Raw genomic sequence first — 25,311 nt, 5'->3', positions numbered from 1 at the left:
CTTTATTCTGGACAGATGAAAACTGCTATAATACGAAACGTCTGTATTCGAATGACTCTTACCAATTTCTCCTGCAATTTTCACAGCCTCTTCCGCATCCTAAAAAATATAATAAAAACATCACCTTGCTAAGTAAATGCATATGCGTGAGATACGGCCTGCAAAGCATTAGGCAATTCAGTTCCTCGTCTTGTCCAGCAGGGGGAGCAATACAGCATGATCAGTTTTTATTATATACACTAGGGGTCATCAAACTTGATCCTGGAGAGCCGGTGTCCTGCAGAGTTTAGCTCCAACTTGCCTCACAACAACTGCCTAGAAGTCTCAAGTATACCAAGTAAGACCTTGAGTAGCTTCTTCAGGTGTGTTTGCTTAAGGTTGGAGCTAGACTCTGCAGGTCACCAGCACTCCAGGACAGGACTCGGTGACCTCTGACCTACAGTTTCTGTGATGTCAGACGCCCAGATTTGACAAAGTCAGCTGATTTGCAAATCATATTGATGATAGTTATAAAACCGACGACTGATGAGGATTTATTCCACTCATGAGCACTTCATTTTTAAAAGACTATTATGATTTTGAATGTAACAATCACATTTTATGATGGATTCTCATTTTCGAGGTTTGAACAAAGTTATAATCAAAAGCATAGAATGTATAAAAGTAGGAGTTTTGAAATAAATGAAGGCAAAGCATTAAAAAAATATATTTACATTTAATTTGATATAAAATTAACAGCGTAACAAATAGAAAATAGTTAAAATTGGCTTATGTTACTAAAGTGACCCTTGAAGAAGCACTTATTTAAATCTTATACTCAATAACTTCAAAACAGCCAGAGTCACTATGCTTTAAAGCAATTTATTTGAAAAGTTAATTCTGAAATATCAGTGCTTTGTTGTATAACATTACAAATTGATGTAACTACTGTTACATTTCTGTGAAATATGTTGTAAATAAAAAAAAAACAATTATTAATATTATTCAATTATAAAATATTTTTATATCAAATGCTTGAAAGACCGCCAAAGTTACTCTGAAACAGCATGCGATGACTTTGGTGTTAGTTTTTTTTTTTTTTTTTTGCATGCTAAATCAAATCAATATTTTCCTTCCTTGCTGCTGGGATTCCTGCAAGATTGCAAGTTTAGTGACAACAGGTCGTGTTTAACTGCTTTAAACAAATCGCGCAACTGCAGAGCGGAAAACGGTGACAAAATAATTGTTTACAAGCAATCATTGAACTAGCGAACCAACCACCGAGGTGCTTTTTCTCACCAGATGTCAAAATACATTAACAGCGGAGATCTACACTAGCATTAAATGAATTTAAGCTAAGGTGAGAAATCCAGCAGAAGGGACTAAAGGAGAGATGTTGGCGTGTGTGTGAGAGTCAGACTGTGATCAGTGTACTGATGTTATCAGGGTCGTTGAGGAGGTTCACAGATGGTAATGCCCATACAATCAGAGTGTCATGCGGCACATCTTTGCTTTATAGAGCCCTATCAGCTCAGGAAGTGTCAAAACGGCCACTACACGCGGCCATTAAAGGCCATTTAAACAGCATGCAGGAGGAGGGGGTGGATGGGGGAGGGAGAGGACGAATAGAGACAGGAGAGTTGAGTTTAAAGACGTTTTAGAGGACTGAGATGTAGCTTTTTTTGTGCTTTGCAACCAAGCACATGCATATGATACATAAACGCACTACTGGTGAAGACGTGTGGGGTATTTGAAGGGTTTCTGAAAAAAGTCTTTCTGGTGCTCAGGTGACATTTATCGTTATTACATTCAAATTCTTATATTAGTTAAACGGTTAATATGTTTGTCGGTACTGTTTGATGAAAAGACATGATTTAAAAGAGAAATCTGCTGTTCAATGTAAAAACTTGTGTCATTTTAACAGTTAAATACTGTAAAAATGCTAAGGGTACAAAAAGAATTTGCTTAACAGCTTTACACTAAGTTCCCCTGATGTATACAGGGAAAAACTGTAAAAGATATAATCAGATATATTTCAATTTTACAGTAAAATGCTGTGAATTGTACAGTTTTTAAGAAGTAAAAAGGAACAAATCAAACTACACAACCAGTTAAAAGTTTCTGAACAGTAAGAGTTTTTGTTTGTTTTAAAGAAGTCTCTTTTCACCAAGCAGCATTTGATCCACAGCACAGCAAAACATTATTTTTACTGTTTAAAATAACTCATTTATATTTAAATATTTAAACGTAATTTATAATTACTACAGTCACATGATCCTTTGCATCCGATTTGCTGCTCGAAAAACTTTTTTGAATGGTACAGTGTATAATGTTACAGCTTTTTATTTCAGATAAATGCTGATCTTTGGATCTTTCTACTCCAAGAATACTGAAAAAAGTACTGATTTAATAATAGCAATGAGACAACAAAATCAGCGTATTAGAATGATTTATGAAGGATCGCGTGACACTGAAGACTGGATTAATGAAAAAAAAAAAAGCATTGAAATCACAGGAATAAATTACACAAAGTGCATCCCGCTGTCATGTACTGGTGGACTTGGGCAGCACAGACTGCTGACGCTGTGCGCCAAGAGCGGGTTATGCATGGTAAACATAACACAGACACACAGAATATTCAACTACTTTTTTTAGATGACTGAGCAACTGTAAAAAGACCTAATAAAATGTGTCTGAGCTTTCTTGAGTCATATCCAAGATCGTCGCCAATTAAACTGCCACAAGCACTACAACACTGGCACCTTTGGCCTCGAATGAATCAATTACATATCTGGAAAACTTTCATTCTTTTTCTATAGGTAAACTACATATACAAGCGCCAATGTTCAATTTATCTTCATACTGAAAAACAAAATGATTATGCATTACGCAAAATACAAAGCAGCACATCGCTGACGATACTGAGAAACGTTCGTTGAGCACCATATCAGAATTATTTCTGAAAGATCGGGAGTCTGAAAACTGGAGTAATGATGCTGAAAATTCAGCTTTGCATCACAGAATTAAATCACATCTTATATGACATTCACATAGAAAACAGTGTTTTTTTGTATTAAATAAATACAGTTTTGGTTAGCGGCAAAGACCTCTGTCAAGAACATTAACAAAAATCTTATCAAACACATATTTTGAATTTTATACCATTTTAAAATGTGTATGTGTAAGATTTTTGTCAGGACTTTTTATATACTATATACCATGGGTATATTATTATGTGCACCAGGTATGTACTGTATTCCGGTGTTTTATTACGTGTTTGTGAAAATGTATGATAATAGATAAACAGCGTGTGAGAAGTAATGGATTTTTGGGAAAATACTGAGGGCAAAAATGATAAATAAATAAATAAATAAAACATTCCAAATGTTGATCTGACCTTGACCACCCCATCAAATCCTGGGATGGTGTTGACTTTGGCAGCTTTGGCGATGAGTTTGCTCTCGATCTTATCCCCCATGGCCTGGATGGCATGCGTGTCAGGACCGATGAAGGTCACCCCCTCTGCCGCCTGTAGAGAAAAAGTTCATATTAAGGCGCTTTTTATGTCACCCAGGTTATTTATTCTGAGCAGATCTTACCTACAAATCATGACTACGGGCGTCAAATCTATTAAGACAACCGTCAGAAAATGTCACGCTTTTGAAACCTTACTTGATCCAGCGTCGGCCTCCTGGTCACAACACACCGTTGGGTGTAATCATGACCCGACTCCACTTTTGTTCACAAAATCAGTCAAAAGTTTGGACGCACGTTACTGATTTATGCTTCTTACGATCTTAAAGAACTTTAAACTAAGATTTATCATTATTATTTAAAAATATACATATTTACATTCAGCAAGGACGTATCATAATGATCAAATGCAGGAGTTACATTTCAAATAAATGCTGCTCTTTTGGACAGTTTATCTGTTTCCACAAAATTATGAAGTAGCAAAACTATTTACAACATTGATAACAGAATTTTTTCTTGAGCTGCAAATCAGCATGTTACTATTATTTCTAAAGTACACTGAAGACAGGAGAAATGATGCTGAAAATTATATATATATATATATATATATATATATATATATATATAAAAATTTTTGACCCAAACTTGAACAGTACTGTAAATAGAAAGATTAATGAAAAAAATACTAGTACACAATTATAAATCTCATGTGTAAATCTGTCAATGTCTTTTTAAAGTACTGTCTACATATATTACTATGTCTGCAGACACATGAAAACTCATCTGACTTGTATTTTAAAAACATAACCATAAACAAAATAGATTTACTAAGCACTGGCCTTGCACAGCATTTTCAAAATCTAAGTCTCATCCTCAAAGGAGGTAAACGACCAAACTTTTGTTGCCAGGGGAATCAAATCCCTTCACAAAAAAAAAGAGCTCCGGGGTATGAACTTTGGTAAAGTAAAGAAAGGTAGCTTCAGGTAATGCCTGCAGAAACATACATCTAAATAACGAAGCCAGAAAAAAAGAACGGGAAAAAGGAGATCTGTTCTTTTCTTTGTTAGTCTCGAGAATCGGGAGGCTATTGCTTCCTGGCTAATATACTACAGATAGTGTGCCTGAGGCGCGCAGAACCCACGGAGATCTGTAATTAAAAGAGGGATTTGACCCCATGACTCTTTCAGCTCCAACTGGACCCATGGTGTCATGAGATAAAGGATAAATCTAAATGAGGCCAAAAAACCGATCTGTTTGTTCTTGACAAGTGCTTGGGAAAAGAAACAAATCGAAGGTGTCAACAAAATCAGCTTCTGCGATCAATTAAAGTCAATTTAAAAATATATATATATATATAAAAAAAGTTGGACAAAAACCACAGGGGACTTCATTTTTCACTCAATAAGAAGTTTGTAAGATCCAGAACATGTGAAGATTCACAATTCTCTCTTATGTTTGTTGGCAAATATGATACGAAATTTAAAAAAAGAACTAAAATAATGTGGAAAATGAGTTCTTACGGGGGAAAAAGAAAAACATTAAACAAAAAAAAACAGAAACACACTTAAAATAACTTAAAATGCACAAAATACAGACAAACTAAAAAAACTAAATGGTCACAAAAAGTATATATAATAAATAATAAATGGCTCACAATATCATGGTTTAAATACACAAATTAGGGTGGCCCCAGTCACGCCTGGAGACCTTTCCCTCAAAACCCTGTCAGTGTCGAGTTCTGGAAAATTAAATCCAATAAAACGCTTGGGCCATTCAGATTCAGTCACTCAATCTCTCTCCGCCTCCTGTTCATTTTTATAAGTACCACATGCACAAACGAAGGACATTCTAAAAGGACAGGCAACCGGCAAGCCTCTAAAACAACAGTAAAAGTGTCAAGAACTTGTGTGCAGCTTGTGTGCATGTGAGCGGGAGAACACTGGGATAATGAAAACATCTTGTTCGAGACAACATCCAAAGAGTGAAAAGGCATGAAAACACACACACACGCACACTCCACTCAAACTCAATCTCCTCTCTGCTATTGAAAAGCGCTTCTCTATTAACATGCTAAAGAGGCTGTAGCGGTAATCCTAACAGAGCTCTCTAGGCTGAACCTGCGCATGCCCAGGGGCTCTGGCCAATCGTTTGCGCTGCGTAAAACTGTACTAACAGTCGGGCAGAGGGGGCAGCTATTCAGGATAGGGGGCTCATTCACCTCTTATTCATGTGGGGGGTATTGCTATTCAGCTGCTAATGTAATGACATCTTCATTTCCACACACACACACACACACACACAGAAGGCAGTAGATGGCCCACTCATCTCCGTGTGTGTGTGTATACGCATGCGTATAGGGGAATGTAAAAGAGTGACTGGGGGATGGAAAGAGAGAATTGAGCAGGTACAGATGTTATGGACCAAAACTATTTCTATTTATTCTTCCAGCAGACACTTATCCAAAGCAATTAAGTATACAGGGTGAGCGGAACAAAAAATGTCTGGAAAAAAATAAAACAAAAAAAGATTAAAAGCAATTAAATTGCTGGCATATGGTTTAAATTAGTTGCTTGTACTAAAACGCTTTCTGTAAGTGTGTGAATCATTGCATTTACTATTTTCTGTAAGCAACGTATTAGTATGACACTTCGGTCTTGTTCGTAAACCAACACGCCATTTTTCTGGACTGATTTAGGGGAAATTTTGAGGGATTTGATCATTGTTAAATTTGGGGGAATTAATTTACAGTAAAATGTGGTTGTTGTTTTTTAAAAAAAAACGAATGCAGTTTTTATTTGCTAATATTGCATTAATGCTACATTGTTTCAAGGAACCACAAGAAATGATTTCAGACTAGATCTACACCATTATCAGCACAGGCACATCAGAAATACATTTATGCAAAAACGGAAAAAACACACACGCACACACACACACACACACACACCTATACACAAACAAACGCTCATTAATAAAAACACAGCAATACGTGCCTGTACCAACGTAACAAAGACGTGCCTGGGTCGCGTCTGTATCTGCGTTTTAGCACCAATCACTGGACATTTCACTCTGAAACTGCCTCGAAACGTGCAGAAAGGTACATGATAATGGTGTTGCAGAAACTTCCCAGGCATACATTTCCATTTAGCCTGGGTTGGCCATTATTCAATTAAATAGGAATTCAATCAACTAAAAGAAAAAATAATAAAGTGAACATTTCAAATAAATATGAATCTGAAGTTGTGCTATTTTTATAAGTGTTCTGTGTCTAAATAGTCTTTAAACTAAATTTAGGTGAAATAATTCTTGGCAGGACAATCATAATGACAAAAGGTATCCCTTTTCCCAATGTCAATGCATTCATTTACATATCGATTCAAGCCACAGTAGACATGATAGCGACTAAAGGGTACTATAGAGACAACGATCAACAATTCAGTTCATTGTGGGCCGTCAAGTAAAGATTCTTTCTGGCATATGAATTCTCAGAGTAGACAGGATCCACCTGTTTTCGATTAAGTCAACTTGTTTTTGGTTAAAAAATGTTGCATGGATATAATCTGGTAATGCTACGTTCACTATGCGTCACTGTCACGTGACCTACAGCGTCGGCTGCCATTTAAAACTCACTGGATTCGTTCTTCAACATCTTACCGGAAATAAGTAGGTCACTGGATGCTTTTGGCCAAAGGTTTGAAGAATACTACCGTTTTGGTCTACTGTAGTTTGTCTATCATATAGCAGGCAAGTATGTATATTTGGACGTAGGCTGTACGGAGTTATTAATCTGAAATCTAATTTAACAACTGCTTTGAAGAAAAACAGATGATACATTTTGCAAAAACGACGTCCATTCCAGCCCAGGCAACATTAGCAAAGGACAGGTTGGGGCTGTTAGTGACAGACAAGATGCACAATTCAGTATAATTTAATTTATAGTAGAGTTCTGTAACAACGGCACATTGATAAACACAGAGAGGAAAGCATTTTTGGTTTTGAGTAGATGCATAGCTCCAAAACAAAACACTGCACGCGTAAACTAAACATTAACTAAAAAGTTAACTACACTAAAGGAGTCTTTCTAGAGCGTACGCACAGCCTCCTCATGAAATTCTAACGCCGAGTTACAAACCAAAATGCAGCAAAATAAAAAAAGGCTTCTATATTTATTAGTTGCTAGGCAGATTTTCCATAAAAGTCATGTAGATTTTTAAACAAAACAGTAGTTTGTGACTCTTTCTCTGCAGGATAAGAGTCGAATCAAAAGGTGTCCTTTACATCAATGCATTCGGCAACCTTGAAGAGACATGAAACAAATCTGGGTTCGGCTGAGCTGATTCGGGTCCCTGACTGCTTAATATTTAACACTTATTTTGACACGCTGATGAATTTTTAACAGGCTCTGTTGATTACCAGTATGATGTTCTACCGAAAGCCTTCAAAACTGCACCAAAAAAAAGCTCATTTATTTTAGATTTTTAGCTGAAAATTTGATCCGCAACTACTTCTAGGCAACCTATCAACGTGAGCCCTCTGTTGCTGTGACGACGCCCCATGTGTGTTTCCCTCCTGCCTGAATGTGATTTATATCAAAGGAGATCTAGCGAACACATCAGCGCAGCTGCCGGAAACTCTGCCAGGAGAGCCTCGCGTCGGAAGACACAGAACACATGACGCACGCAACAGACATGTGCATATTGTACAAAAAAAATAACCAGGACTCACTGTTGTGGACGAAAGCAACAGAAGTGACAGAAGGAAACAAGAAAAAGAAAGGGTTGTATTCCTTCATTTCTATTCTCAAATTCTGTTTGTTCCTCTTTTCTCTGTTCTACAATGCAGCAAATCAAGCAAAAAAGAAGATATCTGGCAGAAGAAATCTGGAATCCTAAAAAAGCAAAAATATCTAGATCAAAAAAAAGAGAGTGACGGCCCCATGCGAACTCTCTGTGTGTGTTTGAGGCCTGCCGTGACACGAAGCATGTCCTTATTTAGACAGAATCGATTGAAGGGTTAAAAAAAGATGGTAGCTACTGAGTTTAGTTGCCATGGCAACGCTGAGGCACAGTTGGAGGTTGGCACATGCACTTGTCAGTACTGGAGAGCTTGACTTCATTATTTTGGGGCACAGGGGTTAAAGGGATAGTTTATCAAAAAAAAAAAAACATTCTATTAAACGTTTTGTTAATTGCAACGTAGTTTCACAAATTGCATTAATTTCTTTTCTATGTTTATTTGAATATTCTGTATGAATATTACAGAAGTAGCACATAGCATTATTTATCAAAGTCTTCTGAAGCCATACAATCGTTTTTTATAAGAAAGCCTCTGAAATTCTCCATATCCACCCTTTCATTTTTATATGAAGGTTTACAAGAGAATTATTCTTGAAAGAAGTGTTCTTTTTAGAGTTAAGCATTTGTTTCTTATGAATCAGTTATTAAACCGACAAAATCACAGCTGACTCTTAACACTTAACATTTTTTTCTGGAGGGAAAAATATCAAACAATTTGGTCTGTTCCTCAAACAAAGCTACTGCACAAATTAGATTATTAGGATTTAGAAATTAGGACTGGTATACAGCTAAGGTGTGTAGAACACTTTCATGGTGCTATTTGTGTCCTCTTTAAAGCCTGAACACTTTCAGTCCAAATTAAATGTTATTTTATAGGGAAACAATAAACAGGTCATTTCTGGGTAAGCCATTTCTTTTGGATTATTGAATATCAAATACCTATATTAACATTCAAGGTTTTGGAATCAGTATGACTTTCTTTACTCCAAAAGCAGGCATTGAACTACTCAAAAGTGACAGCAAAAGATGTGTATAATGTTACAAAAGGTTTCTTTCAAATAATAATTTGAACATTCTACTCACCAAATAATTGATATTTGTATCATGAAAAAATTTATAAAAACTTTGTAAAAATGTATCATAGTTTCTACAAAAATACTGATATTAAAACTGATGATTTTTTTGTTGAGCAGCAAATTAAAATAATTTCTGAAGGATAAATGGAGTGACTGCTGAAAACTTAGCTTTGCATAACATCATAGGAATTAATGACATTTTCCCACATAATGGAAAACCTATTTTAAATTATAGTAATATTTCAAATATTATTGCAGACGCCTTTTGGAGACATTAAAAATCTTATAACCCCAAACTATTGAATGGTAATGCAAGTTCGTTCAATACCATGTAAATGGACTTCTACAATCAAAATGAGAAACACAGCACTGTACTTCCAAAAATAAAAAAAATAAAAAATGAATATGAATGTGGAATGAGTCTCTTTATCAAATGACCCTTTTGGCCTTTCTGCCTTCATTTGGGTTGCAAATAATCTTCTCACCTTAGAACTCACACCTTTAATTAAATTACTACTGGGGGGTCCGAGCTGTTAATTACAAAAAACTGTGTGTGCGTGTGTGTGTGTGTGTGTGTGTGTGTGTGTGTGGGAGGGACACTGGCCGATGTAGAACAATAAGTGGAGGGGCTACTCTTCCCCCAAACCCTAACAAAAACTCATTTAAATTGAGCTTTTCTTTAACTATCCACATTTCTTTCTTTTTCAGGGAAAAGGCGAACTCACCAGTCTCTTGGCAAACTCCTTATTTTCAGACAGGAATCCATAGCCAGGATGAACCTGTAAGAGGGAGATTATTTACCTAGAATTCATGTTACACAGGTGACATTAAACAGCTTCATTGCATCAACTCAGTTTATAGATAACAACACTGTCCAGGGAACCGTGTTAATAATATATGACCTTGTTTATACCAACATGGATTAGGCTCCAACTGTGCTAAAGTCCCCTGTGTTTTACCTTATACACACACACACACACACACACACACACACACACACACACACACACACTCACAGCTTGAGCTCCAGTCTGCTTGATGGCGTTCATGATAGCATCCATGTTCAGGTAACTTTTACTTGTAGGAGCAGGACCGACACACACAGCCTCATCAGCCATCTTCACGTGAACCTGAGAGAATGAAAACACACACAGGAAAAGTCAAAATCGTGCGTGTGTGTGTGTGTGTTTTATGTCAGAACCTTATGACTTATTTACTGCCCATTCGTGCCTCTCTCATTTAGGGGTCATTAACATTCCTGCAGTTTTGTTCATACTCTGATGCGTGAACAAAACGACCGTCTTGAGGATCAATTTGACCGACATTGATTATTAACAGAGGCTGAACGGAACTGTAACGTTTATAAATGCGTTTTGTTAAACCAGGTTCTTTAACGGCCCTCTAAGGGCATTAAATGAATGCATTTGGCAAATAACACCGAAACCTACACTGCTTCGAAGGCGTACTTTTTTAGCATTTTATTAACATTTAGTTAGCTGGAAATCACATTCATGATCTTGGTGTTTCTAGTGCAGTGCTTTATGGTATGAGCTTCAAGACGGCATTTTGATACAGATGCATTTAATTTTATTATTTTATTTAAATGCCTATAACATACGATACTGCTAATAATAGTTTACGTGGGACAAAAATATTTTTAGTATATGTACAATAACAACAATAGTGAAACATACGCCGTTTACACCTAATTTTGTGTTGTACCATGTAATGACTGCGTGACCATTTTAACCTAACACTCCGCATTTTAAACGCTTATTTTCACTGTTGTAAATGCCAGTCAGTTGTCTGCGCAGACAAGATGCCGTCACACACGGTGTGAAGCAACTGTGACAGCGAGCTGACGGAGTGACAGACCTCACAACGGGAAAGCATTAATACAGACAACTGCATCAACAGGGGAGGTTTGGAGACGACTCGCTAGCCAACTGCTGCTTCTCCGCTAATGTTTTCCACACATGTGTAAAAAGGGAGACACGAAGTCGTTTTCCCTCACATTTAACGAGTGTGACGCAAACAGAGGTGGAGGAGTGTGCGAGACACTTTAAATGAGCCCGAAAGACCGAAGCAAGCCCATACCGCAACCGGACTTTAAGGATCATCTTACCGATCAAGAGGACTCTTTACCAAAACAATTTCTTAAAATAAAACGTACTGCATTAAAATACATGCTTTTGGACGGCAGAGAAATCTCTAGACGCCAGCGAGTTTAATGAGTATTCTCTCTGAGCCTTTTAACGCGGCGCAAAACTTGACGGCTCCCCGCCATTTGTTTCAGGAGCCTAATAAACTTCTTTTTTTTGTCAGCACCGACCCCGCTAACTAGAGAGGACGCGAGGCAGCCCGTGGGCCCCGTTCGCTTTTAACCGAACACTTTAATGTAAATGTTAAATTACTAAATAAATTAATTCATCTTTCATGGAGGTTTCAGAAAATGACATTAGAAAATAGACAAGTCGAGTTGAAAGAAAGATTGCGCATTAGGAATGCGTTTGTGAAATATTTCGACACATCAATCCTGGTGGTCAGTATATGGACTTCTAATGTCAATTTGTTCCCCCATACAGAGTCCAGATTATCCCCCACTGCTCTGTTTAAACATCTTCATTTAGATGCTCTTTGGAAGCTGCAAATCAAATGCAAAAGATCCCCACCTCTAACCCCCCCCCATCATTCCCACAATCCAGCACAGAACACAGCAGGGGGACGAGCCGAGTTTAAAACACTGCCTCTATCAAACTCTCATGCATATGGAATAGGAGGGGGTGAAAAACTGACAGCTATCAATCACGGCAACAGAGGATTACACTCCATGCAAAGATAAAGGTGAGAGGAGCAAAAGCTTTGGTTTATCTTACAATGCTTGTAAAAGTGTAGTGTGGTCTAATTTAGATATTAGCACCAGACTGCCTCCAGATGACTAACCTGCTTTCGGACGATTTATTTACTCCTTTTCGAAAGCTTCTTAGTACAGCATATAGTTAGTACAGCATTAATTAATAATCAAACTCAATGCAGAGTGGGGCCGAAAAGATATTACGATGTTTCTAGTTAGCAGTTTTAAAATACAAGAATTTTAATTAAGTGATATTAACAGTATAACAATTTTAATAAGAAGTTGTATGACTTTACCAGCATTCTTGAAAATATATAGGTCACACAGCTATGAAAGAATGCGAGGGTGTGTATATATTATGTACTGTATACACACGCACACATATATATACACGTGTGTTGTCTTTTTTAAACCATTTAAATTATAAAAAAAAAAAAAAAAAAAAAAAAAGGTTTTTGACATATTTCAGTCAGTATAAGAACGGAATCGTTTAACACCATGACAACCAATAAATAAACTCTTACAGTAAAATAAAACATAATGGTGGAAATTCGAAACTGCTTCCCGGTGAGAAAGGATCAAAGAATGCAACGCTTAGTAAAAAAATGAAAAGCAAGGCTGTCCAGTAAAATCTGCTGAATAGACAGCTGAGTTCTACTGAAATCCAGTGATGGTGCTTCTTTACCTTACAGCTAAACAAGAGTTCATTAGTGACAATTAACAAGAGGGTTATTTTCAGCTTTGAATCGGTGTTTCGTCTTTTCTCAGGGTACATCTGAATATTAATTTCTCTCACCGCGCTGGAGTCCACGTCGCTGTGAACTGCCACCGTCTTGATGCCCATCTTCTTGCATGTTTTAATCACCTACGAACGGAAGCGAAGAAAGAATATTTAACTGCACGTGAATATCAATGTTTTTCATTTCATATTAGCAAAAATGTACCGAAGGTAAAGACATTATGGAACTTCATGTAAAGATCATACATCGTGGACGTAAAATGAAAATGGCCTTAAGACAAATCCAGTGTTTTGCCTAAAACACACTGGAAAGAACCTTCTTGTTGAAGAACACACACACACACACACACACACACACACTCACCCTGCAGGCGATCTCGCCTCTGTTCTCAATGAGGATTTTATCAAAGGTCTGTGGAAAGGAAAAGGGAACAGGGCGATTAAGACATCTGTTTTGTCAACGCATTTGATTTGTGTATCTCTTAACACTGACTACAGCTCAACTCATTTAGCTGTAAGTGAAAGCTGTTCAACACACACCGCTTTTTAGATGACGGGAGCGAAGAGATAAAGACCTTTGAGATCAAGTTCTCGGTGCAGAACGAAATATAAAACTGGATGATCATGATGAACCACGTCAGGAGCCACAGGTACAAATATTACTTGCATACTAACCTACTGTCGTCTATTCCATGAAGTGCAATAAACATACACAAGACTAAAAACAACAAAGCTTTTGACTATCAAGGTGGATGTTAGCGTGCCTTGAAGATCAAAGCATTAGTCTTCGCTGATGTTGTCTGCCACGTGTAAACAATTTATGGAAAAACTAAAGGAAGTGTATGCCTATAAACCATGTGTCAAGATGAGCCTAGGGCCATGTGTATGGAAGAACGCATTCCTAAACTCAAAGCATATTTCCCCATTTGCTCATATTGCAACACCCCCAGTCACACAACTCACACACACACACTCCTCCAGGCAAAGGCTGATTGTGGGAGAATGAAACATCAAAGCTACATGGATGCAACAGGCGTTTTGGGAATGTAGAGGCTGAGAAAGCACGTGAAGAGAATCTTGACCTTGATATAAGGGTTGGTGTCAAAACTCAGGCTTCCTTGTTTCCTCTGAGGATATCTATATGTAGATACTTCATTCTACTGCTGCAGGCACATCATCATATTCAACAACTTGGCTACTCATCGCTTTCACTAGCCAAACCTAACCGAACCTTTCATTTTTATTGGAAATGTTGCAATAATTTGCAGCCTGCGGTCGCAGGAAGCATCTATGATAGGGTTTTTTTAACGGTCAACAAAGATATCTAACACTAATGATGAACTAAATCCTCTCAAAATCAAGTATTTATACACAACCAGTCAAAATAATATCGTTTTTGGAAAAAATTTCTTCTGGTGACTAAGATCAAATAAAAGTAATATTATGAAATATTGTTACATTACAATATTTGGATACATATTTAAAGATGTAATTTATTACTGTTCCTGAATTTTCATCAGTCATTACTCCAGTCTTCAGTGTCATGTGATCCTTCATGAATCTTTGGTGTCAATGCTCAATTATTAATAATCATTCTTCTTATCATTGTTGAAAACAGTTTTTGCTTAACATTTCTTTGGAGACTGATACATTTTTACCTGCTCTTTTAATAAACAATGTTCGATTTCAAAGTTAATTTATTTGAAATAGGAACCGTGTACAAAATGATAAATTATAATTTAGTGCATTCTTCCTGGACAAAAATAATTAATTTCCTTAATCGGTTTTGTTTTTTTAAAATCTCACTGACTGCATACTTAAAAAAAAAAAGAAAAAGAAAATTTAATAATATTTCACAGTATTTCTGTCTTTATTGTAGTTTTGATCAAATAATGCACTTATAGTGCACAAAGAGACTTTGAAGAAATCTTTTGACTAATAGTTTCACATTTGCATTTAAGCGGCCCTGGAGTGTTCACAGAGATTTAATTATTGCTAATACGGCATCTATGTATAGTTTCATTCATCACAAAGGACATGTCAATTTAAACACAGCACTAAGTGCTTTTTTTTTTTAATCCTAGGTCTCACTTAGATTTCATCACACAGTCCAACAGACAACAAATGTGTTAAGATAGTACAGTGTTCATGCACTCCAATGTAGAAAAAGAAACAAGAGAGCAACTTACAACTTACCTTGTCATTTGGCTCATATACTGTAGAGTACCGGCAGATAATAACACCGCACCTCTGCTTGCTAAAACAGACATGCTAAAACACAGAAAGATGATTTTGTCATCACCACTGACTGAATGAAATCATTTGTCCCAGAGACTCCCAAAACAAAGGTGACCCTTGATGACTTTTGCCCACTGAAGCATTTCTTCATGTCTAATTATGCCTCATTAGAGGATTTATTTATTTATTCTCAATCTATCTTTCGCATTGACGTAGAACATGTGTGTCTCCGTGTATGAAAACTCAACTCATTTTCCTTTTTCTACATAAAACCATCAACTTTTTTTTTTTATTCCTAACCTTTTTATTCTCAATATTGACAGAATACGGCCGCATCATAGATCTAAATTATAGTGAAATTAATGACTGAAACCTACGCTTGAAACTTAATTTGATTTTAAGACTTTAGCCTGGATTTCACAAATCACATATAATTTGATTTTACTAAAAATTATACATTCTATATTTTAAGCAAATATAGACGAACATAATGGGGAATATAATTTCATCCCAGGGCCCTCAATCTTTTGACAATTCATGGTAAAATGTGTGGGTGCCTCTGGTTTATCATTCAGAACAAGTGACAAATGTTTTAGGATCACTAACGTTACGCTCAGTTACAGAAATAAAACATGAAAGATACCATCATCAACAAAGATTCTTTTCAACAATAATAAAACCGTCTAAATGCTATTCTGAAACGCAATGGCATGTGTTTAGGTGTCTGAATAAAACCTATTATTAGAATACGGCTGATAACGGCTCAAAAATGGACAAAGAAGCTTTGTGGTTTACAGTTTTAATCAGCAAAAAAAGAATTCGACTAACTAGCAGTAATTGATAAAAGTGAAAGACAACTGCTTTCACAGTTGTTACTATTACTAAACTTACATAACGTTTTTTTAATATTCAATACACGCTCTCAGCAAAGACAAACGTCTTTAGGTTTAGCACAGCTGCATCAGCTAAAGACTTCATGGAATCATTTTGACATTGACATGAGTTCACGGCCATCAACGATAAAGACATCTGGTCGTGATTTCTTCCACGACAACAACGAAGGACAAACCACGTACTTATAAGGAGCAAGTGATGTTTCAGAAACAGTATTTGACAGCTACGAATCAATGAAACTGTCCCCGTGTCGTGACAAGTAAAGTGAACCTCCTTGCGGGTCTTTTTAAGACAAGTCGGAGCGCTTCGTCCGACAACAAAGCAACGCCTTGTACGCAATCCTGACAAATCGACAGATTCGTTATATGCACTGTTTCCCTGCACGCGGCGATTTAAAATATCAAACGCTCACCTTAACGGCATGCAAAACTCTTTGAAAACCCGCAGCGCTTCTGTAAGACGCCATGATAACCGCAGCTGCCGAGAGCGGGGCGGCGCGCGCTTATGACGTCATACGCCGAGTCCGGGGGCGTATGCCCTCTCGACCAATCAGGTGTGCTCACATGCGTCAGCGACGTGTGCGCTCTCTCCATCCTAAATTTGATATCATATTAGTCATTTTCAACACTATTTAGGGCAGATAGGGCGAATAGTATGCACATGGAGGCAGGGTCATAGACCGAAGCGGGAGAATAAAACAACGGAAAGTTGGACGACAGGTTGCTGAGAAAAACCGTGACCTTCAAATTATTGCTATGAATTTAGGATTAAGGTGGCAGTATTTAAAAGTTTTATTTATCTTTTTTTTTTTTTTTTTTTGGCATGTGTTGTATTAAAATGGTTTAATTTTGGAACAGATTAAACAATTAAATAGGTAATATTGGCATTATTATTTGTATTTCTTTGCTTTGTAGCACACATTTCTCAATTCTTCACATTTCTGCTGGTTAATAGAACAGGAGGACTACCATTTGTGTTTGTGAATGCAGTCTAGCTACCGTGATGTGCAAAGAAAATATAATAAGATAAGATAATAACAAAGAATAGGATAGGTCATTATCACAATTAATCACAATGGTTCTTATCATATCCACTCGGGGATATTATACTATAATTTAGTATTTGTTAATGTAATTGGAGCAAAATAAATGTGAAGAATTGATATATCTCTGTAAAGAGCACCAGGACTAAACAGGTCTTAACAGATAAATAAAACGGCAAAACTATGAACAAATGCATTTTTGGGTTTCAGGATTTTTGTTTTATTAGTTAATATAATGTTTTATAAGTTAACATAAAGTTGATTGTCAACTATGTTATGAAAGATCTAACAAAATGATTGGCTATACCAGTTTGCTTTATGCAATGTGTGTGTAAAACGGCCATAAGAGGGATTTCCCATTATAGGCTATACAGTATATAAACACTGTATCTAATGTGCATATTAATGCGTTCGTGGGGCGGCATGTATTAAAAAAAGAAGTGAAAATGCAATTCATCTGACATTTTCTTCAAAATGTTCAATTTTTCAGGCTTTTATATGTTCAGTATTTCATTTTAATGCCAATAAACATAAGCTATTAATTTCCTATGCACATTTGCCTTTTGTATCTGATTATATATATATATATATATATATATATATATATATATATATATATATATATATATATATATATATATATATATATATATATATATATATATATATATATATATATAAAAATGATTTTTCCACCCTGTTCATTTGTTCATACTTTGACTTTAGCTGTTGATTTACATTAGTCAAATATGAATGATAATGACAAAATATTATATTTCCATACGAATGTTAAATTCGACCAGGCATATTTAAAGACTAAGAAAAGGGCGTGGTCACACTCAAACCTCCAAACATTTGTTTTCTCTGAATCACGTGCTCTTCAGAGGACGCCCGTAAACCTTTGAGAAATTCACCAATATAATATAAATAATGTAAATAAACAAACGAGACAGTTGGTTTTATTTTTTTTTTTGCTTCCTTTTATTGTCTTTATATATTTCCTTCATTTTACGGTTTGGCCTTAGTTATCGCAAGAATGTACATCTTAAAACGGAATAACAATATACAAACACTTCGAAGGCAACAATTCTGTACACATTTTATTCGAGGAGTTTTCCATAAATATTCTGTACTTTTAATCAAGTATAAGCTATGCCATAATTTAAAAACAAGAGGCTTTTCTGAAAATGACTCGAAGCGGACGGTTTCTTTAACGTACATGGAAATACTTCTTACAGTGATATACATTCACAGAACCGTGTCCATTTGAACGCACGACATGTGGCACTTAAGATCCCCGTTAACACTTTTACGGTAAAACAATCATGTAACGTCAAATACTCTATATTCTAATAACAGGAATATCGTATTCGAACATCGTAACGTGACACACGACCTTACTGTAAAACATTTACACAGCCAGAAAAATACATCCATCCTTCCGTCTTGGGCAAAGCACCAAAAGACATTTTATTCTTCAAAACAGAAAAACAGCCTTCATTTTAGTCACGTAATACTTTATTTTTTTTCCCTTGAGGTCACAGTGCAACACTGAATCTCCCGACACCCTCGTTTACTATTTACAAATAATACTTTCTTCTATGTGCAGTTCTTGGCGGGAGTCCTTAAACGTACCACTCGCTGAAAGTGGACGCTAAGCTGCCGTGTCCACTGCTGTTGAGCGCGGCGGAGTCCGGGGACATGGTGCTGTGCGTCTCCGAACACGGAGAAATCAGACTGGACGGAGTGGACGACTCGTACCCGGAGCTTCCGGCGGGAGAGGAGTCGACCACCGGACCTTGATCCTCGTGAACCTGCGAACACATTAAACACTTCGTATCGGTTCGTTCTGACTAAAACGGAGAGAGCAGCTGTGAGATGGTTCGAGTTCTCACCTTCATGTGTTTCCTTAAGGAGCTTGGATGGGTGTAGGACTTGTCGCAGAGTTTGCACAGATACGGCTTGTCAGACGTGTGAACGTGCATGTGCTTCTTCCGGTCACTGCTGTTGGCGAAACGTCTGTCGCAGCCGTCGAATTCACACAGGAACGGCTTTTCTCCTGAAAGACAAAATACGCTCTATTTAGGCGCGCGCTTTACAACGCCGCTCAGAACTTTACGCGCGCGCTACCACCGCACGTACTCGCTCTCGTAAAAAAAAAGCCCCAATTTACGCGTTCAGTTTTTAATTACAAAACATCACCACGGGGATTCCTATCGTTGAACTAACTTGACGCGTAAAGGACGCATGCGAAACGCGTGGTGAAGCAAAACGATGCACTGCGCGATTCAATCGAAAGCCGCGTTTGAGAGAACTTGAGTAAAAAGTAATCACCTGTATGCGTCCGTTTGTGTATCTTGAGATTCTCCGAGCGCGCGAAAACCTTGCCACATCCCGGGAAGGGGCACGCGAAAGGTTTCTCTCCCGTGTGCACTCGGATATGATTCACCAGCTTGTATTTCGCCTTGAACGGCTTGCTCTCCCGCGGACAGTCCTCCCAAAAGCAGATGTGGTTGCACTGTTCCGGGCCGCCGACGTGCTCCGTGGACACATGCGTGACCAGCTCGTGCATGGTGCTGTAAGTTTTGCTGCAGCATTTTTTTGGGTCGCCGAGGTCCGGGTCGATCCATTTACAGATGAGCTCCTGTTTGATGCACTGTTGTCGCATGTAGCGGAAGAATGCGCCGGGATGATGCGCCATGTTCATACCCATATTTAGGCCATACTGGCCGTAAGGATCGGCCCGAGCGTTGGGCACTTGGTGATACTGCTCCGTTCGCCCGAAAACCTCACCGGGTAATCCGAGCCGCCCGTTCAGGATGTTTGGAGAGCCGTGATGGGACCCGTGCTGCTCGTGGATTCCAGGGAAAAGCAGGTGACCCTGACCTTCCGGATGAGAGTGATGGAGAGGCCCTGCTGTGGAGCTGAAGATGGGGTGTTGTCCGCTGCCCGGAGTCGAGTCCCCAAAGCCTCGGCTGCGCAAGAGAAACTCCCTGGTGGAGTTAAACGTGGAAGTGGCGTACGAGGCAGCGTGTGCCGCCGCGTGCGCTCCCAGAGCGGCCGCCGAATAGCTGCTCGCTTGGGGCGCGAAAGCTGCGCTCTGGCCCGGGGACAAATCGGGGTGGTTCAGTTTGAACGCGCCCATATGTGTCGATTCCATGAAACTCATATCTCTGTCCTGAGTCTCGCTCACGGCCGAGTGATGCCTCGTGAACGTGCCAACCCCTAAACCAGAAATCTGGTGGCCGGCATCCAGTAACATCACCACAAGATGCGACTACACCCGCGTTTGAAAAGAAAACAAAAGTAGGATATGAATAAAACGAGTGGCTGCTAATTGCCTGTAATACGGCCGTGACTAAAACTCATACCAAGTGAGGAAGTTAGAGTCAAATTAAATAAATCCTTTTGAGGCGACGTAAAAGCTGCAAAAATGCACGCAATTTGTACATCGGTACGATCAGTGCGCCAAAGTAAAGCTAGCAGCGGTTGCGCAGGTTCTCTGTGCGTCGTGTATCCAACTGAGTGTTTTTGCGCTCCTGACTGCGCTTATCTCTGGGGTCTCTCCAGGGCACCCCACGCCCCCTCACGACAGTAACCCCGTTTCCCAAATCCAAGATCCTCATTGGTCCGTGTAACTCCCAAATCCCGTTCACTCGACCAATCAAACGTTTACTCACCGTGAGTAATCGGGGCTGACGGTTCTCGTGGCCCCGCCCACTTTTATGCGTTTACGAGAGAAGCTGGTAGTGAGGAGGAAAATGAATGAAACGCAAAACACCCATTTTACAGTATTATTATTATTATTAGGTCATTATTTGGTTCGAATTAAGCAACCGTATTAAACGCTTCTGTTTAGCAACTTATAAGATGAATTTGAAGGTCTCTGTTATTTACTTTTGTGAAACATCTTTCTTGACGATAAATCGCTCACTGTTACGTTTGTTATTTTCGTTGAAGTTTCATTTGTGAGCTCATTCTGTTCGAAGCTTTTACTATAAACCAAAGTAGTCTATCCTCTCCCGTCACGTCGATGGATGAGGTTTAACGCTTATATCACGGGTTTGTGAGGAAACGTGTGCAGCGCGAGCGGCCGCGTCACGGTGACCTGCCCTCAGAAGTGTTCACTCGTTTTGTAGGCTATAGACTACATGTTGTTCATCACCGTGATGCACATCTGCTCGGTCTTTATACATGTGATATTTAACGAAAACGCCCGAACCGTTTTGCTCTCTTTTTACTCGTTTGACTATTTGGCTATTTTTATAATTTGAATTCAGCACGGCGTTCACACGAACTCGCTTGACGGGCCCGTTCGATCTCAACCTAACCTGTTTTAAGAAGTAGCTTACATCCCGCCTTGTTTATCGTGGTATCGTCTCTGACAGAATCAGAGTTAATAGAAAAACACAGCGCCTTTCTCTCCGGCGTCTCCGAAAACCAACACTTCGGTCAACAGCGTGTTTGGACAAGGGCTCAAGCCTTAGGTCTCAGAGTGAGCAGTCAAAGGGAAGGAAGGAAGGGACACGAGAGCGCTGTAAAGAGGTAAGTCACCGGCTTTGAACTGAAACTTATTATGGGCACGGATACCGCTCGGGTTGTCCTGACAACGGCGGTGAGATGGGAAGTCTCTCTGTTGTGGACGAGTTGTTCCTCTTCAGAGGATATCTAACCTTTAGACACATATTTATGTGAATCGGTGACACACACAGACGGAGAGACGCCGCTATGCCATGAGTATAAAACCAACAATGTCAAGAGGTTAGGATGGAACAACCGACCCCTTTCACCTTTTCAGCTTCATGAATATTTCAAAAAACCGCTGGTTAATTAATACAGCTCAGGCTCACGTAATAAAAAGACATTCGTTATTCCCAATTATTTAGCTCTGGTTATTCCCCGAAGGATGTAAAGAAACAGGTTTGGCTTTATTGGTTATATTTCCTGTCACAGAATGAAAAGGACGCCCTTAAAATAAGATTTAAATGTCAGCCAACACTCGGTCTTAACAACTGACCTGTAAATGAATTCAAAATTGATTCATTAAATCAATTATCGTGAGCACGTCATAATCTTTCGCCCAGTGAACCGTTTTGAACATATTTCAAACTTTTTTGAAGGGGGGCTGCTAAACTGGTTTATTCTGCACGGCACCAGACCGTCTCAGACGGACACGCGCATTTGAATACATTTTTAAAATTAATAACAGATTTCAAAAATAAGGTTATAAGGCAACGTGTGTGACGGCAACTTGTTTTCAAACGAAATTTCATGACAGAACACTTTCAGGTTTAAACATATTGCTCTTACTCTTACTTGCTTTTCTTTTTCAACATTTCACTGACACTCATTATTAAAAACAACATCTGCTTCATTCAAAATACTCTATTTTACAGATGGAATTTATTAAAAGCGGTCTTTTAGTTTTTATTTAGGGACACATTTAGAGATACTTAGTAGGCTATATTTTACCCACTGTGTCTCAATTTTGTGAAATAAAAAAAATTAAAAATACCAGCGACGGAAGAGGGCGGCGAGCATTTAAAAAAAAGAAAATATATCGTTTTTATTTCATAGGCTACTTCAAAACATATTGCACGTTCCTCAAATAATAACACAAACATCTGAATAATAATTAATAGGAACAAATGTGTGTATTTCGAGATTAATTTAAAGGGTTTAAAATAGCCTAAAAGGAAAGGTTTTTATGTTGAACAACACGCTTTCGATGAGAAGGCTATGCGAGATCTCTGGAACAAGTGCTCAGTTTTTCGATGATTTAAATGTCGCAAGCCCTGGAAGGATGCCAGTTTTAAGTGGTTTTAACTAGTCACCCAGAAGTTTTAAAGCAACTGTAGCCTAAACTCGATTTCGCATAATTTAATAGACGTTAAAAGGCTATCTGTGTGTAAATGTTTAATACGGCTAATGATCCCCGGATCTGATAAACGGCGTCGCCGACGATCAATATAGCCTACGACTTCCTGATATTGAATAAAAGGTGCAAAATGTCCCATTAAGCAATTCGCAAAATGTGTGAACTCACACAAACATGCACACACACATTTGTAAAGCCGCGTGCACAATTAGTAAAAAAGTGTGCGTGTGCGTGCGTGCGTGCGTGCGTGTGTGTGTGTGTGTGTGTGTGTAAATGAGCTCATCATTCAGTGAACTAGTCTGTGCAACACAGAGATACACTAATGAGCTGAATATGCTGGTAATTTTTTCTGTACTGTCAACCAGATCTCTCTCTCACTCTCTCTCTCCCTCTCTCTCTCTCTCTGTCAAAATCAACGGGGCATCCTCAAATCTAAAGTTCTGAAATTCCCCCATTCAGAAATACAAAAGCCTTTTTTTTCATTCACTCCTTGGGTCTGAGATTTCTTTCAAAGTGAGAGAAGAAGGGACGGAGCCCCTTATGACAGAGAACAAACTGTCTTCAGAGTGCAGAAACACAAACACATCTGTCCTCTGCTGCTGCGTCTGTGCTGGATCATGAGTTTAAGTTTGTGCAAACGAAAATAAGATGACTGACTTGAGTGCTTAGTCTAAAGGAGACAGCTGTAATTTGAGGTCCGGTTAGCCAAAGACTAAAATACTGGTGCGAATGTAACTAATATTAAAAAAAAATGCATTGTGGGCCTGTTCATTTACACTTACATCTGGTACATTTGCATAAATACAATGAAAAGTGCTTTTTATAATCACAATGCATCTTTTTTTTTTTGTCTCTGTCCCTTTTTCTCAAAGGCACGCACACATTTTTGAGGTTCAAACCCCAAAAGCCTCTACAATCATTTGAAGTTGCTGCTCCCCAGGAATAATGCTGCTATGGCAACCATATGTATAAAGGGTAGTTTGGAGGGCTTAGCATAATATCAGCACTGATAGACAGGACGGCCCAGAACCACTGCAGGGAGAAACAGGGAAGCGTGTTTGGTCCTATTGAAAACAGCAGCAGCAGGCGTCAGCCCCTCGTCCCACCTGCATTTCTCAGGAGCACTGTGGGCTTTCTGCTCTCCTCCATCTTTATTACAAGCCATCTATAGCTTTTGCATGTATCATTTTCATTGCACTTCCTCATATTTTTAGTCAACTGTACAATTTGCTCCCTTCATTCACACATTAATTATATATGACCCTGGACCATAAGTAGCACGTGTATATAGCAATAGCCAAAAATACATTGTATGGGTCAAAAAAAAAATTCCTTTATGCAAAAAAATAATTTCTATATTAAGTCACTTACTTCAGTGATAAACTACCTTTAACTGAAACTCGAGTGTTAACTATTGCCCCTTTACCTTATTGACACGCTATTTTCCTTGACAAGATCACGATCCATGAAGATTTTTGTATAACAAAAGTATACTTTTTGATTCAGCTTTAAAGGCAATTTTCTCAATATTTAGATTTTTTTTGCACCCTCAGATTCCAGACTTTCAAATAGTTGTATCTCATCCAAATATTGTTCTATATCCGAAACAAACCATACATCAAAGAAAAGCTTGATCATTCAGCTTTAGATGATGTATAAATAAAAAAAGACCTTTATGACTGGTTTTGTAGACCTGGGTCACATTTGCTTTATTTCAGGTTTAGCTGCACATGAAGCAAACAGATAACAGCATCACGTGACCCACGAGCCAGAAACACTCATCAAATACGTTAAAATGACTTTAATCACATTTGCATATGTTTTCGAAACGAGCCTCTTCTGGTCACCAAGGCTGCACTTATTTGATTAAAAAATATATATATACAAAGTATTACAACAGTAAAGTTTAAGAAGTATCAAATCAGATTTACAGAGACTAAAAAGTGATTCAATGATGCAAACAAAATTCTATTCTGCTGTAAAGCAGCTATACAGTAATATGCTGATTTGCTATTTTATATCAAAAAAACATTTTATATCAATAATAAAGCATATACATTTTTTGATGAATAAAAAGTTAAAAAGAACATAATTTACTTTTATCTTTACTGGCACATTTGATCAATGTAACGCTAATGCATCATTAATGAATAGGGGTATACATACATAAAGTAATAAAACAAACAAATTCAACCAAATAGTTAAAAAAGCAACCATATTTATTTTTATGCCGTTGGGGAGCATCCAAAAAAATGTATTTGAACTACCTTTGGTTAATCCAACTCTCCCACTGCGTCTGTTTGTTCATCTTAAAATGATTTAAAGTTGTGTAATTTACTAA

The 25,311-nt window shown here is 38.0% G+C and overlaps 2 protein-coding genes across 2 annotated transcripts in view; both read right to left on the bottom strand.

Moving 5' to 3' along the window:
• Positions 1-16,596, bottom strand: part of pcca (propionyl-CoA carboxylase subunit alpha) — a 39,412-nt gene extending 22,816 nt beyond the window's left edge. The window contains exons 1-8 of the mRNA XM_043240137.1: positions 16,463-16,596; positions 15,115-15,189; positions 13,283-13,330; positions 12,976-13,044; positions 10,342-10,455; positions 10,051-10,104; positions 3,377-3,508; positions 63-99 (exon numbers count right to left, since the gene is read on the bottom strand). Of these exons, the coding sequence (XP_043096072.1) occupies positions 63-99; positions 3,377-3,508; positions 10,051-10,104; positions 10,342-10,455; positions 12,976-13,044; positions 13,283-13,330; positions 15,115-15,189; positions 16,463-16,516 (583 nt within the window). The 5' untranslated portion in view covers positions 16,517-16,596. The remainder of the gene's footprint in view (positions 1-62; positions 100-3,376; positions 3,509-10,050; positions 10,105-10,341; positions 10,456-12,975; positions 13,045-13,282; positions 13,331-15,114; positions 15,190-16,462) is intronic.
• Positions 16,597-18,054: 1,458 nt separating this feature from the next.
• zic2b (zic family member 2 (odd-paired homolog, Drosophila) b) lies at positions 18,055-20,699 on the bottom strand. The gene is made up of 3 exons (XM_043247193.1): positions 19,427-20,699; positions 18,988-19,151; positions 18,055-18,906 (listed from the first exon to the last, which is right to left on the bottom strand). The coding sequence occupies exons 1-3, from the start codon at positions 20,352-20,354 to the stop codon at positions 18,718-18,720; spliced, it is 1,281 nt and encodes a 426-aa protein (XP_043103128.1). The 5' UTR covers positions 20,355-20,699; the 3' UTR covers positions 18,055-18,717.
• Positions 20,700-25,311: the final 4,612 nt, after the last annotated feature.

Source organism: Puntigrus tetrazona, chromosome 1 (genome assembly GCF_018831695.1).
Source record: "Puntigrus tetrazona isolate hp1 chromosome 1, ASM1883169v1, whole genome shotgun sequence".
Taxonomy (NCBI): domain Eukaryota; kingdom Metazoa; phylum Chordata; class Actinopteri; order Cypriniformes; family Cyprinidae; genus Puntigrus; species Puntigrus tetrazona.
This window is presented reverse-complemented; position numbering and strand designations above follow the sequence as displayed.

Excerpts from the sequence above, each read along its gene's own strand:
- zic2b (XM_043247193.1), bottom strand. The coding sequence starts at position 20,354 with ATGTTACTGGATGCCGGCCACCAGATTTCTGGTTTAGGGGTTGGCACG. Across the intron at positions 19,152-19,426 it reads ACACAAACGGACGCATACAG|GAGAAAAGCCGTTCCTGTGT; the intron begins GTGATTACTTTT and ends TTTGTCTTTCAG. Across the intron at positions 18,907-18,987 it reads CCTTAAGGAAACACATGAAG|GTTCACGAGGATCAAGGTCC; the intron begins GTGAGAACTCGA and ends ATGTGTTCGCAG.